The sequence below is a fragment of the Entamoeba nuttalli genome (assembly GCF_000257125.1).
Source record: "Entamoeba nuttalli P19 unplaced genomic scaffold asmbl_4452, whole genome shotgun sequence".
Lineage (NCBI taxonomy): Eukaryota > Evosea > Mastigamoebida > Endamoebidae > Entamoeba > Entamoeba nuttalli.
This window is the reverse complement of record NW_008576803.1, coordinates 1-12,092: the sequence shown is the minus strand read 5'-3', so window position 1 is coordinate 12,092 and position 12,092 is coordinate 1. Positions and strand designations below refer to the sequence as shown.

At 26.0% G+C, this 12,092-nt stretch overlaps 6 protein-coding genes across 6 annotated transcripts; 5 read left to right on the top strand and 1 right to left on the bottom strand.

Annotated features, from left to right (window-relative positions):
* Nucleotides 1-675: 675 nt before the first annotated feature.
* On the top strand, nt 676-4,269 carry ENU1_103800 (structural maintenance of chromosomes protein; the record flags this gene model as incomplete). Its single annotated transcript, XM_008859392.1, has 1 exon — nt 676-4,269. One exon carries the CDS (start codon nt 676-678, stop codon nt 4,267-4,269), a length of 3,594 nt encoding a protein of 1,197 aa, XP_008857614.1.
* Nucleotides 4,270-4,363: 94 nt separating this feature from the next.
* Nucleotides 4,364-5,110, top strand: ENU1_103790 (U1snRNP-specific protein, putative; the record flags this gene model as incomplete). Its single annotated transcript, XM_008859391.1, has 2 exons — nt 4,364-4,642; nt 4,691-5,110. The coding sequence occupies 2 exons, from the start codon at nt 4,364-4,366 to the stop codon at nt 5,108-5,110; spliced, it is 699 nt and encodes a 232-aa protein (XP_008857613.1).
* A 133-nt stretch (nt 5,111-5,243) lies between these two features.
* On the top strand, nt 5,244-6,646 carry ENU1_103780 (hypothetical protein; the record flags this gene model as incomplete). The annotated part of the gene is made up of 2 exons (XM_008859390.1): nt 5,244-6,384; nt 6,462-6,646. The coding sequence occupies 2 exons, from the start codon at nt 5,244-5,246 to the stop codon at nt 6,644-6,646; spliced, it is 1,326 nt and encodes a 441-aa protein (XP_008857612.1).
* A 216-nt stretch (nt 6,647-6,862) lies between these two features.
* Nucleotides 6,863-7,747, top strand: ENU1_103770 (mutT/nudix family protein; the record flags this gene model as incomplete). The annotated part of the gene is made up of 1 exon (XM_008859389.1): nt 6,863-7,747. The coding sequence occupies one exon, from the start codon at nt 6,863-6,865 to the stop codon at nt 7,745-7,747; it is 885 nt and encodes a 294-aa protein (XP_008857611.1).
* Nucleotides 7,748-7,826: 79 nt separating this feature from the next.
* On the bottom strand, nt 7,827-10,340 carry ENU1_103760 (leucine rich repeat / protein phosphatase 2C domain containing protein; the record flags this gene model as incomplete). Its single annotated transcript, XM_008859388.1, has 1 exon — nt 7,827-10,340. One exon carries the CDS (start codon nt 10,338-10,340, stop codon nt 7,827-7,829), a length of 2,514 nt encoding a protein of 837 aa, XP_008857610.1.
* Nucleotides 10,341-10,668: 328 nt separating this feature from the next.
* On the top strand, nt 10,669-11,805 carry ENU1_103750 (L-asparaginase, putative; the record flags this gene model as incomplete). The annotated part of the gene is made up of 1 exon (XM_008859387.1): nt 10,669-11,805. The coding sequence occupies one exon, from the start codon at nt 10,669-10,671 to the stop codon at nt 11,803-11,805; it is 1,137 nt and encodes a 378-aa protein (XP_008857609.1).
* Nucleotides 11,806-12,092: the final 287 nt, after the last annotated feature.

The following is a 12,092-nucleotide window of genomic DNA, read 5'->3' as shown; positions in this document are numbered from 1 at the left end:
GGTTAAGTTATTCTAAAGATATTAATTAAAAAATTGTATTAAATTAATGTAATTAATCATTCTTTATTTATAACATATATAAAAGCCATTCTTTAGTTTATTCTTTTTCAATGAATTTTTTTATACAACTTATAAGCAAAAAGAACAAAAATTAAAGATAATTATTGTGAATTGTAAATGAGTTTTATAAATTAACAATTTTCTATTTTTATTATTATTGATTCATATCATTTTTAAATATGGTACTACTTTGAGACATTAGTTTTCATTTTAAAATAAATATCTTTTTAACAATGGTATGATTATTCTCTTTCAGTTTTGAATTTAACTTATTTCGGTAAATATTTCTATGACTTAGACTAAAAGATATTAAATTTAATATAAAAACATTATTGAAACTCATTTTGATGCTTAGTTTTTTGTTACTCAAAAAAAACGAATTTTCAAATAAAAAATGTCATCATAGTCTGATAAAATGAAACATAATTATTGAAGTTAAAGTTATTTGAATGTTTGTTCTGTTTTAGGATATACTTGAAAAATGTTATATTTGATAATAACATCATAAAAATCTGAAAAGTATCAATAACTTTTTACTGTGAATTTTTTCTCTTTTTTTAATCTTTTTTAAACTTAAAAAAGAGAATAAAAAAACTCAAAAGTGTTAAGAAAAAAATGTGGAGAATAGACAAGTTAACATTAACAGATTTTAAATCATACAAAGGGACACACGTTATTCCAGAATTTCATAACTTTCAAGCTGTCATTGGACCTAATGGTGCAGGTAAATCAAATTTAATGGATGCAATTTCATTTGTACTGGGAGTTAAAGTAGGGCTTTTAAGAGGTTCAAATCTTAAAGATTTAATTCATGATGACCCAACAATGGAAAACCCTCCAAGTCGTGCTATTGTAGAACTACAACTAAAACATGGAAATGGAGAAACAAAAAGATATAGTCGAACAATACTTGAAAGTGGCTCAAGTGAATACCGAATTGATGGAAGTGTTGTAAGTGAAAAAGAGTATCAAAATACTTTGAGAGATATTAACATTGATGTTAAAGCAAGAAATTTTTTAGTTTTCCAAGGAGATGTTATTCAAGTTGCGTCAAAGAGTGGAAAAGAGTTAACTAAAATGATTGAGTCTATTTGTGGTAGTGACGAACTTGCTAAAGAATATGATGAGCTAAAGGCAAGAAAGGAGAAGGCAGAGGAACAAACACTGACTTGTTTTCAAAAAAAGAAAGGAATGAACGCAGAAAAAAAACAGTATAAGCAAATGAAAGAAGAAGCCGAAAGATATCAAGAATTGGAAGAAGAATTAAGTGAACAAAAGAAGAAATTGATGCTTGTTGATATTAGAAATTATAAAAAAGGAATGAAGAAATATACTGATGAAACCAAAGAAAAAAGAACAGAATTAGAAGAATTAATGAATCAAAAAACTGAAAAAGAACAAACATATCAAGAAGCATTAAATGAAGTCAGAAAGAAAATTAAAGAAGAAAATGAAAAGAAAGATGAGATTAGAAAATTAAAAGGTGAACGAGAATCTTTAAAACCTCTTGAAGGTAGAATTCAAGCTAAAAAAAGATTATTAAATGATAAATTAAGAGGAAAAGAAAGGGAATTTAAAATTCTCGAAATGCAAAGTTCTGAAGAAAAACATAAAATTGATGAATTTGAAAAACAAAAAAGTGAAAAAGAGGAAAGATTAAATGAATTAAAAAATAAACAAATGGTTACTCTTAATGAAAACCAACAAAAACAATTTGATAAACAAAATGAAAAATATCAAACAGAATGTAGAGATAAAGAGATTGAATTTAATGAAATGAAAAGACAAATTAAACAAGATGAAGAATTAATAAAAGAACTTGGAAAAGTAGAAAATGTCAAACTTTTAGAAGAACAACTTGATTCAATTAAAATACAAGTTAAAAGATATGAAGAAGGAATACAAAAAGAACAAGAAGAAAAGAAAAAAGAAGAAGAAGAAGCAGAAATTATTAAAGTTAGATTAAATGAAAAAACAGAAAATATTGAAAGACTTAATCATGAATTAAAACAAGTAGAGGATCAAATGAGTGAGTTAAGAATGAATTTAAAAGAAAATAAACATGAAAGAATGTTAAATGAAATGGTTGATAATTTAAAACGATTATTCAGTAAAGTTTATGGACAAGTTAATGAGTTATATACTCCTATTAATAAGAGGAATGGAAATGTTATTAGTTTAGCTATTGGAAAATATAACAAAGCTGTTGTTGTTGAAGATACTCAAACAGCAATAGAATGCTTAAGATATGTCAAAGAACAAAGAAGTAGAGTTGTTTTAACATTTTTATGCTTAAAAGAGTTAAAGACAAAAGATTTCTTTGAACTTGATGAAGAAATTAAAGATATTGGAGGAAGTTTTGCAATTAAAAATATCAAATATAATGATAAATATGATTCTGTCTTTAGGTTTGTATTAAATAATACATTACTCGTTGACACATTAGATAATGCAAGGAAAATTGCTTTTAATGAATACTATAAACATAAATTTAGAATAATCACTTCAATTGGAAGTATTGTAGAAAAAAATTCATTAATGATTGGTGGTATAACAGAAAAAAGTAAAAAGAAAGTTAATGTTAAAAAGGGAGAAGAAGAATATATGTCATTATCTAGTAAGAAACAACAATTAGAAGAAGAATTGAAAGAAACACAAAATATTCAAATAACTAATTTAGAAGAGGTTCAACTCAGAGTTAAAGGACATCAACAAAGAATTAATGTATTACAAAAAAATTTAGAAGAAATTAAAAAAAATGAAGAAAAATATTTAAAAGAGAAAGAAGAAATGGAAAAGAAAATTGGAGGAAAAGATGTTAGAGAAGTCAAAAAAAGAATAGCTCAAAATAAGAAACATTACGAACAACTTGAAGAAGAATTAAAAGAAAAACAAGAAGAATACTTTGGAGAATTAAACCATCAAATTGGAGTAGAAAACATTTATTTAGAATGTAGTGAAAGAATTAATAAAGAAAGAGAAATTGAAATATTTAACATTCAACAAGAAATTGATGTACTTAAAGAACGAATTAAAATAGAAGAAGAGAAGAACAGTTCAACAGAAAAAATGGAATTAGAAAAAGAAATTTATGATCTTAAAGAAGAGATTCAACAAGAAATTAATGAAAAAGAAGATGAAATTAAACAAAAGCTTGAAAGAAATAATACCGAAATTGAAAATAAAAGTGGAGAATTAGCTAGTGTATTAAGAGAAATGGAAAAACTAAAAATGAATGTTACAGACAAAAAGAAAGAATATGAAGAAGTTGAAAATCTTATTAAACAAAATCAAAAAGAACAAAGTCATGCACAAAGTATGTATAGTAAATTGCAAGTTGGATTAGATGAAACGGTTCGAAGTGCTAGAATGGAGCAAATAGAATTACCTATTAAAAACAATGAAAAGGAAACTCAAAGTACTAAAATTACTATGGATATTGTTACACAAAGTACAACTTATGAAGATGTAGAATTTGATTTTGAGAGTATAAAAGATATTAAAATAAAAAATAATGAAGAATATAACAGAATACGGAATGAGTTAATAGAAGAAATAAATAAATTAGAAAATAAGATCAATGGACTTACACCAAATATGAAAGCCATTGACCAATTTAATGGAATTGTTGATAAATTAAAAGATATTAATGATGATTTTGAAGAAGTTAGAAAAGAAGCCAAAAATGCTACAGATGCTTTCATAGAAATTAAAAATAAAAGAACAAAAATGTTTATGGAAGCTTTTGAACATATTTCTAATACAATTGATCCTATTTATAAAGAGTTAACAAGAAGTACAAAACATCCACTTGGAGGCACTGCCTATCTATCCTTAGAAAATACAGAAGAGCCTTATTTAAGTGGATTAAAATATAGTGCAATGCCACCATTCAAAAGGTTCCATGATCTTGAACAACTTTCTGGTGGAGAAAAAACTATTGCTGCACTTGCCTTATTATTTGCTGTTCAAAGTTATTATCCAAGTCCATTTTTTATTTTAGATGAAATAGATGCTGCTTTAGATGTTCAAAACATTCTTCAAGTTGCCAAATACATTCAAAAAAAATGTGGAGATGTTCAATTTTTAGTAATTTCACTTAAAGACACTTTGTATGAAAGGGCTGACGCTTTAGTTGGTGTAGCACGTGATCTTGATAAAAAAACATCTGTCACATACACATTAGATTTAAAAGAATATGAGCTTTAAAACAAGAATTGAATAAATTATTTTATATTATAAATTTACTATAATAATAAAGAAATTATTAAATGAACTATAAAATGAAACAAAGAAAAGAATAATGGAACAAGAAGAAGATAAAAAAAATTTATTTGAAGCTGATCCAACAATCCCTGTTTCATGCACACTATACATCAACAATCTTGATCAAAGTATTAAACCAAATAGAATTAGAGATTCTCTTAATACTGTTTTTGGAGCATATGGAAATGTACTTCAGGTATGTGTTAGAAAAAGCTTAAAAATGAGAGGACAGGCATTTGTTATTTATGATACGAAAGAATCAGCACAATTTGCAATGGAATCATTACAAAATCATGAATTATTTGATAGACCAATGGTTTGTTTTATATCTAAACTTAAAAAAAGATAGATTATAATAATAAAGCATATCAACTACTCTAAAGTTGAAAGTGATATTATTGTTAAGAATCAAGGAAAAGAAATTACTCGTGAAAGAAAACCAAAACAAATTAAAGTTCAAATAGAAAAAACTCTTGAACATGAAGAAAGTCCAATTAACCAAGATACAGAAAAGAAAGAATCTAATGAGACTAAACTTCCTCCAAACTCACCAACCAAATATACAAATAATAGGTTATTTATTAAGAGTGTTCCACAAAGTGTAAGTAAACAAAGATTAGAAGAATTATTTAAACAACAAGAAGGTTTTGTTGAAGTTAGGTATATTGTTATTAAAGGAAATGCTGTAGCATTTATAGAATTTAAAGATGAAACATCATCAGAAAAAGCAATGCAAAAAGGTATAGGACAGAGTGAAGGAATTATACTCCAATTTGCTAATTAAAAGAAAACAAGAAGAGATGATTATTCTTTCTTATTCTCTTTTTTTTTCTTATAGAAATAATATAATTTATTTTACTATCAAATATAGTTTTTAGTTCAATTCATCTGATATTATATATTCTCTTTTGTTTAATATGAGAAATCAACTTATTGTTGATACAATGAATCGGTGGCATTTTATTATTTTGACTGTTATTACTATTTTAATTAGTTTAGCTGTTGCAGGAGTTTCTATTTATTATCATCGTGTTGTTTTGACTACTGAAATTACTCCACTTGTTGTTGATGTGTCTTCTTACTCAAATGGGACATATGCATTAGTGCAAAGTCTTGATGTTCAAAAATATGATAAATGGCTTGAGGTGTATTTAAAGTTAGAACCAAAAAATGAAATTAATGAAGAAATTTCTTTTTATGCTGAAACTCAACTACATATTGTAAAAGATTTTCATGATAACGTTAATTCTTTCAATAGAACATACACAACACGATGTTTTATAGATAAATGTGACGATATTATTTTTGTTACTGATGATGCAGTACAAGAAGCAAAATATATTATTCTAGTTGCAATTAAAGACATAGAAAATAAATTTAATTCAACTGGACTAACAATTTCATTAAGAGTTTCTAAAGCATTTAAGTCACATACAATATTTAGTCTTTCATTAACCATAACATTGGTTTTTATTTCAATCATAACGTTTATAATTCTTTTTGGTATTGCAATTAAAAAGAAAGAATTTAATATTTATGTCAATTTTAATCTTTTATTATCATTTGGAATGATTTTATTTAATGACCCTTTTGTTGCTTTGGGATTTTATGCTAACTATATTTCTATTGAATATGTAGATAATGTATTAATGGAATTATATATGTTTATTCTTTTTGTATGGATATTTTTCCATGTAGATCATTTAAAATTACTTGCTATTGAAGAGCCTTATCCAATTTTACAATGGATATTACGTTCATGTGTTTTAATAGCTTATTTCTTCTGTTTTATTCTTTATTTCTTTATGAATATTTTACATCATTCATCTTCAATAACTGGAAGTCCAAATCCAATAATGGATGATATAAAAGCAATTAGAGATCTTTTACAAGTAGTTCTTGTTTTTTGGATATTAATGTCTGAATTCTTTTCATTTACACAAGTAATGAATCCGATAAATAGAAAAAGATTATTTTTCTTAACTCCATTTACATTATTAGTAGCTGTTGCATGTGTAATACAGTTATTTTTTCAAAATGACTCTCATAATAATATTCGTTTGTTTCTTTTATATATATGTTTTTGTATATACTTCTCTCATTTTAGAATAAAACCTTTTATTTATTTCACATAGCAATTCCTGTTTGTATGGTGAAATTAATGAATACATATTTTGTAATTGTAATGTGTTTCTGTTTCTATCAAATAAAAAATGACTTAGCAACTATTTCATTATTACACACAACAGAAACAAATCAAACAATTTTGTATGATGAATATGATATGTTTGATTCTGAAGATGACAAACCTATTTTATAACTCATATTTTTGTAGACTTTTGTCCTAAAAGAAACAGAGAAAAAGAAAATTCCATTGATTTCAATTGATTTCAATTATATTTCTATCTTTTTATAAAATTAGACACTTCAAATGAAACAAAACAAACTTTCAAACCCTTCTTATTTGTAAATTTATTTATAAAGTAAACTTGTTAATTCTTAAATATCTTTCTTGATGAATTTCACTTCAAGTCATATGCAACGATTAGATAGTATTAGAGAGGCTATTGGAAATGACCAAATAGATACATTACTTCCAACATTAAAAGCGACAAATAAACAAATAATATTTGTATGTTATAATCAAATGGGAAATCCAAATGTTAGAGATGGAAGTGCTTTTTATACAGAAAAAGAAATAGTTGAAAATAATATTAAAATTATTGTCTATATGGGAACAACTGAAGATAAACAATATGTTGCAGTAGAAACTGAACATGCTCCAGTTGGAAGTGTTTCAATGAATTTAACTGAATGTATGAAATTAGAACATACCATGTGTGATATTATTGGGTTTGGAAGTGCTTTAATAAAATTTAATCAACGTTTTAGTTATTGTCCACGTTGTGGAAATAAAATGAAATATGGGGGATTTGGAACTCATATGGATTGTGTAAATTGTAAAAATATGGTATTTCCAAGAACAGATCCTTGTATTATTGTTGTTGTACGTCATCCAACAGAAAAAAAGTGTTTATTTGTTCGTAAATCAATTATGCCAGAAAAAAGATATACTTGTGTTGCTGGATTTCTTGAAGTAGGTGAATCTGCTGAAGAGTGTGTTACTAGAGAAGTTTGGGAAGAAGTTCATTTACATGTTAAAGATGTTAAATATGTTACAAGTTCTGGATATCCTCTTCCTGGAGCAAATCAGATAATGCTCGGTTATGAAGCACAAGCAATAGATAGTGAGATTGATATTATTCCGGGAAATGAATTATGTGAAGCATTTTGGGTCAATGAAGAAGAAGTTAAACAAGCTATAAATGAATCAAAAAAACCAAAACCAGAAGGGAGATATACTGTTCCACCAACTTATATTGCACATCAATTATTCCAATATTGGGTGAATCATATGTAAGACAATTAATTTTAATACTTTTTTAAATAAAAGTTAAATATTTAAAATAAAAAAGAATTAAAATTAATATATTCTAATTTTAATAACAAAAAGGAACAGTTACAACAGCACAAGTAATATTATCTTGAGAACCCATGCTGTAAGCAAAATCTCTTAATCTTACAGAACCTATACTTAACGATTTGGATGTTTTAATAATATCAACAGCTTTTTGATTACTAACTACATCCCAAACTCCATCACATGCTACAATAACAAATTCATCATTAGCCATAATATCATATTCTCGTATTTCTGGAACAGCAGAAACAATAGGTGAATTTTGTATATCACCAAATGAACGTGAAATAGCTAATTCTCCATTAACTCTTCCTGCAAAAACATGTCCACCCATTCTAATAATTCTTTCTCTTTCACATGTTCCATTTGGTTTATGATCTTCAGATAATTGAATTGCTTTACCTCCACGACATAAAACAGCCCTAGAATCTCCTGCCCATGCAACATACATTTTCATATCTAGAATCATTACTACAACAGCAGTACATCCATCTTCTATTCCTTTTTGTACAATTTCTTCTTGCATTCTATTAAACCCTTCTTTTAAAGCATTTACTGGAGCTAATCCTTCATTTAAACAAATTTCAATTACACAATGAAATCGTTTTGCAACATAATTAGGGCATATTTGTCCTGAATGACCATCATATACAGCAGTAAAACTCCTTCCTTTTTTATCCATAAAATTTGGAACAAGTTCAAGTGAATCTTCATAAGTTGGACGTAACCCAGTCATTTCTGCATGTGCTACAGTAATTTTAAATAGACTTGAATTAGCTTTTGATAAATTTCTTCCTTCTTCAGTAGTATGATGTTGTTTAAATGGATTACAATCAAAATTAGTTAATACAAATTGATCTTCATCAATATCTCCAATAGAAGTAATTTGGTTATTTGTTAAATTAAGGAATAAAGAAGGTTTTAGTAATAACTTATTTACTGAGATAATTTTATTCTCCGAGAGATTCAGAAAAATCAATGAAGAGAGTTTTGTTAATCCTTCAGGAAGTAATACAAGGTCATTTGAAGAAACATCAAGACACTGTAAGTGAATTAAATGAGTTACTGCATCAATAGAATTTAAATGATTAAAAGAAAGATCCAATGTAGTTAAAGTTGATAATGAAGTAAGTTGAGATGGTAGTTCATATAAATTATTGTTTGAAATAATTAATGCTTGTAATTTACTAAAGTTACATATTTGAATAGGAAAAGTTGTTAAATTGTTTGATGATAATGAGAGATAACGAAGATGAATTAATACAGTAAAATTTGATGGAATAATTAGAAGGTTATTATCAGTTAATTCTAGTGATGTTAATGAAGTCATAGAAAGTAATGAATTAGGTAAAGTAATGAAATGATTAAAAGAGGCATTAAATTTTTGTACGTGAAGATGTTCAGTATTAACTTCGGGTAATAAAGAAAGACAATTACTTGTGAGATTAAGTGCGGTTAAGGCGGTTAAAATAGTAATTTCATTAGGAAAAGAAGAGATTTGATTAGCAGAAAGATTTAATGAACGAAGATTAGATAACGTAGATAATAATGGAGGAGAAAGAAGTTTATTATTATCTAATAATAATTCAGTAAGAGTAGATGGTAATGGAAGACATAATTCTACTAATTCATTAAAAGGTAAATATAATGATTTTAAATTTGGAGGTAAAGAGACTATAGTTGAAAATGAATTATTCGATAAATTTAATTGAGTTAATGCTGTCAGTGTTGTTAAACAAGGAAGAGTTGATATATTATTATTTTCACATTCAAAATTTCTTAAAGAACTTAAATTTGTTATTGAAGAAGTAATTGAACCAATATGATTATTATTTAATATTAACTCTTCCAAATGACATTCTTTTAAGAAAGGAATATCAGGTAAACTTGTTATACGATTCTTATTAAATTGGATTGACTGTAAAGAAGGCATTGTAAAAAGTTCCATTGGAATAATAGTAAGTTCATTATCGTTCATCATTAATTTAACCAATGAACACATATTAGTAATAGATTCAGGAATAACTTTAATAACATTGTCGTTAAGATTTAATGAACTTAATGAACTAATATTTGTTAATGCTACAGGAAAAGACATTAAACAATTTCCTGCAAAAGTAATTTGTTTTAAATGATGCATTAAACCAAAAGATATTGGTATTGTTGTAATAAAATTCATTTCTAATGAAATTGTAGTTAATTCAGGTGCAAAAGTACCTTCTTGGATTGTATTAATTGTATTTTTATTACAAACTAATACTTTAAGATTAGTCAACTTTGATAAACCTTTATCAATTACTGAAATAGGATTTAAGTTATTTTCAACATTTACTAATGACTTTAATTTATATAATGAAGTTAATGAAGTAAATTTATTGAATGATATTGATATCTTTGTTAAATTTGTCATTGATGATAAGTCAGATGGAACTCTATCTAACTGATTTAAACTAATATCTAAAAAATTTACATCACGTGGTATATTTGATGGAATATTAGACAGTCTTTTACCACGAAGGTTGACTTTGCTCATGAACAATCTTTTGTCAGTTTTGTGTTCTTTTTTTAGTTTTTCTTTTTATTTTAAGGAAAAAAAATTGGAAAATAAAAAAAAATTAACAAAATTTCTTTAAATTTCCTTATATTTTTTGTTTTAACTAAAAATATTATTTTATAGTTTAAATGATTTTTTATTTTTAGATATTTTTAGATTGAACGTAAATAATAACAAAACTATTCAAAAGTATTTCAAAAATATTCAATCAAAAAATATCTAAAAATAAAAAAGTAAAACACAAAAAAAAAAATAAAAAAAATCATGAAAAAAGAACTATAAAAATCATAATTTAATAAACGAAATAATGAAGATTATTTCATTGATTATATTATTTGGATTATTACTGAATTGTAATGGAGGTAAAATAACAAAAAAGTATAAATGGTCAGATGTTGGTAAATGGAGTAAAAAAGCTACAGGTAGTAAAGTATTAATTATTTATACAGGAGGTACTATAGGTATGTTAAAAGGAAAAAATGGATTAGAACCAAGAAAAGGATATATGGGAGATGTATTAAGAGGTATGAGTGAAATTCAAAGTGAAACTGCAGTTACATATGATATTGTAGAATTAGATCCTTTATTAGATTCATCAAGTATGTCACCATCAGATTGGACAAGAATAGGAGATGTAATTAATGCACATTATAAAAATTATGATGGATTTGTTGTATTACATGGAACTGATACAATGCAATATACTGCAAGTGCATTATCTTTTATGTTTGAAAATTTAAGTAAAACAATTGTTGTTACTGGTTCTCAAATACCAATTTCTGAACCATACACCGACGCTAAAAATAATTTAATTTCATCATTAAAAGTTGCTGCTCATCTTAATGTCCCTGAAGTTGTATTAGTATTTGGTGGGTTATTATTAAGAGGAAATAGAGTAACTAAGACTTCTGCTAATTCTTTAAGAGGTTTTTCATCAGTAAATTATCCTGCATTAGCTAAACTTGATCTTAGAATTGAATTAGCTAAACCTTTTGTCCTTCAACAACCCAAAGGACCAATGGTTTATCATCCTGTTATGAGTAAAGATGTAGCTGTTTTAACATTATATCCAGGAATTACAGGAAAAACTGTTAGAAGTATTGTTGACTCTGGTGTCAAAGGAATTGTTATTCAAGCCTTTGGAGAAGGAAATGCTCCTGAAAATAAAGATTTTGTTTCAGCATTACAATATGCTGATCAAAAAGGAATTGTATTAGTAGATACTACCCAATGTGGTAATGGTAATGTTAATATGGACTCTTATGCTGCAGGGTCTGGATTAAAAGCTGCTCATGTTGTCAATGGTAGAGATATGACTGTTTCAGCTGCATTTACAAAAATGGCTAATTTGATTGGAAGAGGACTTAAAGTGTCTCAAATTAAAGAATTAATGGAAAAAGACTTGTGTGGAGAAATGTCAGTCCCACAAAAGGATGAATTATAATTCTCATTTTTCAAATCTGCTCATTCTACTCTTCTTTGGTTTATTTGTTTTTTTTCTTTCGTTTTTACTCTCAATTAATTGAATAAACTTCTCTAAAGAATAGAAGCTTTTTCTAAATTTAAATACCTCTTCTTAATATCATGAAAATTAAATTTGTAATTAGAATGATAAAAATGAAGACAAGTGTTTATATTAAACTTTTAGAAGAAATACCTTAAAGAATATCAATAGAGATGATTTGTATTAAATTAATATTCAATATTCAATAGAAAGAAGAATAGAAAATA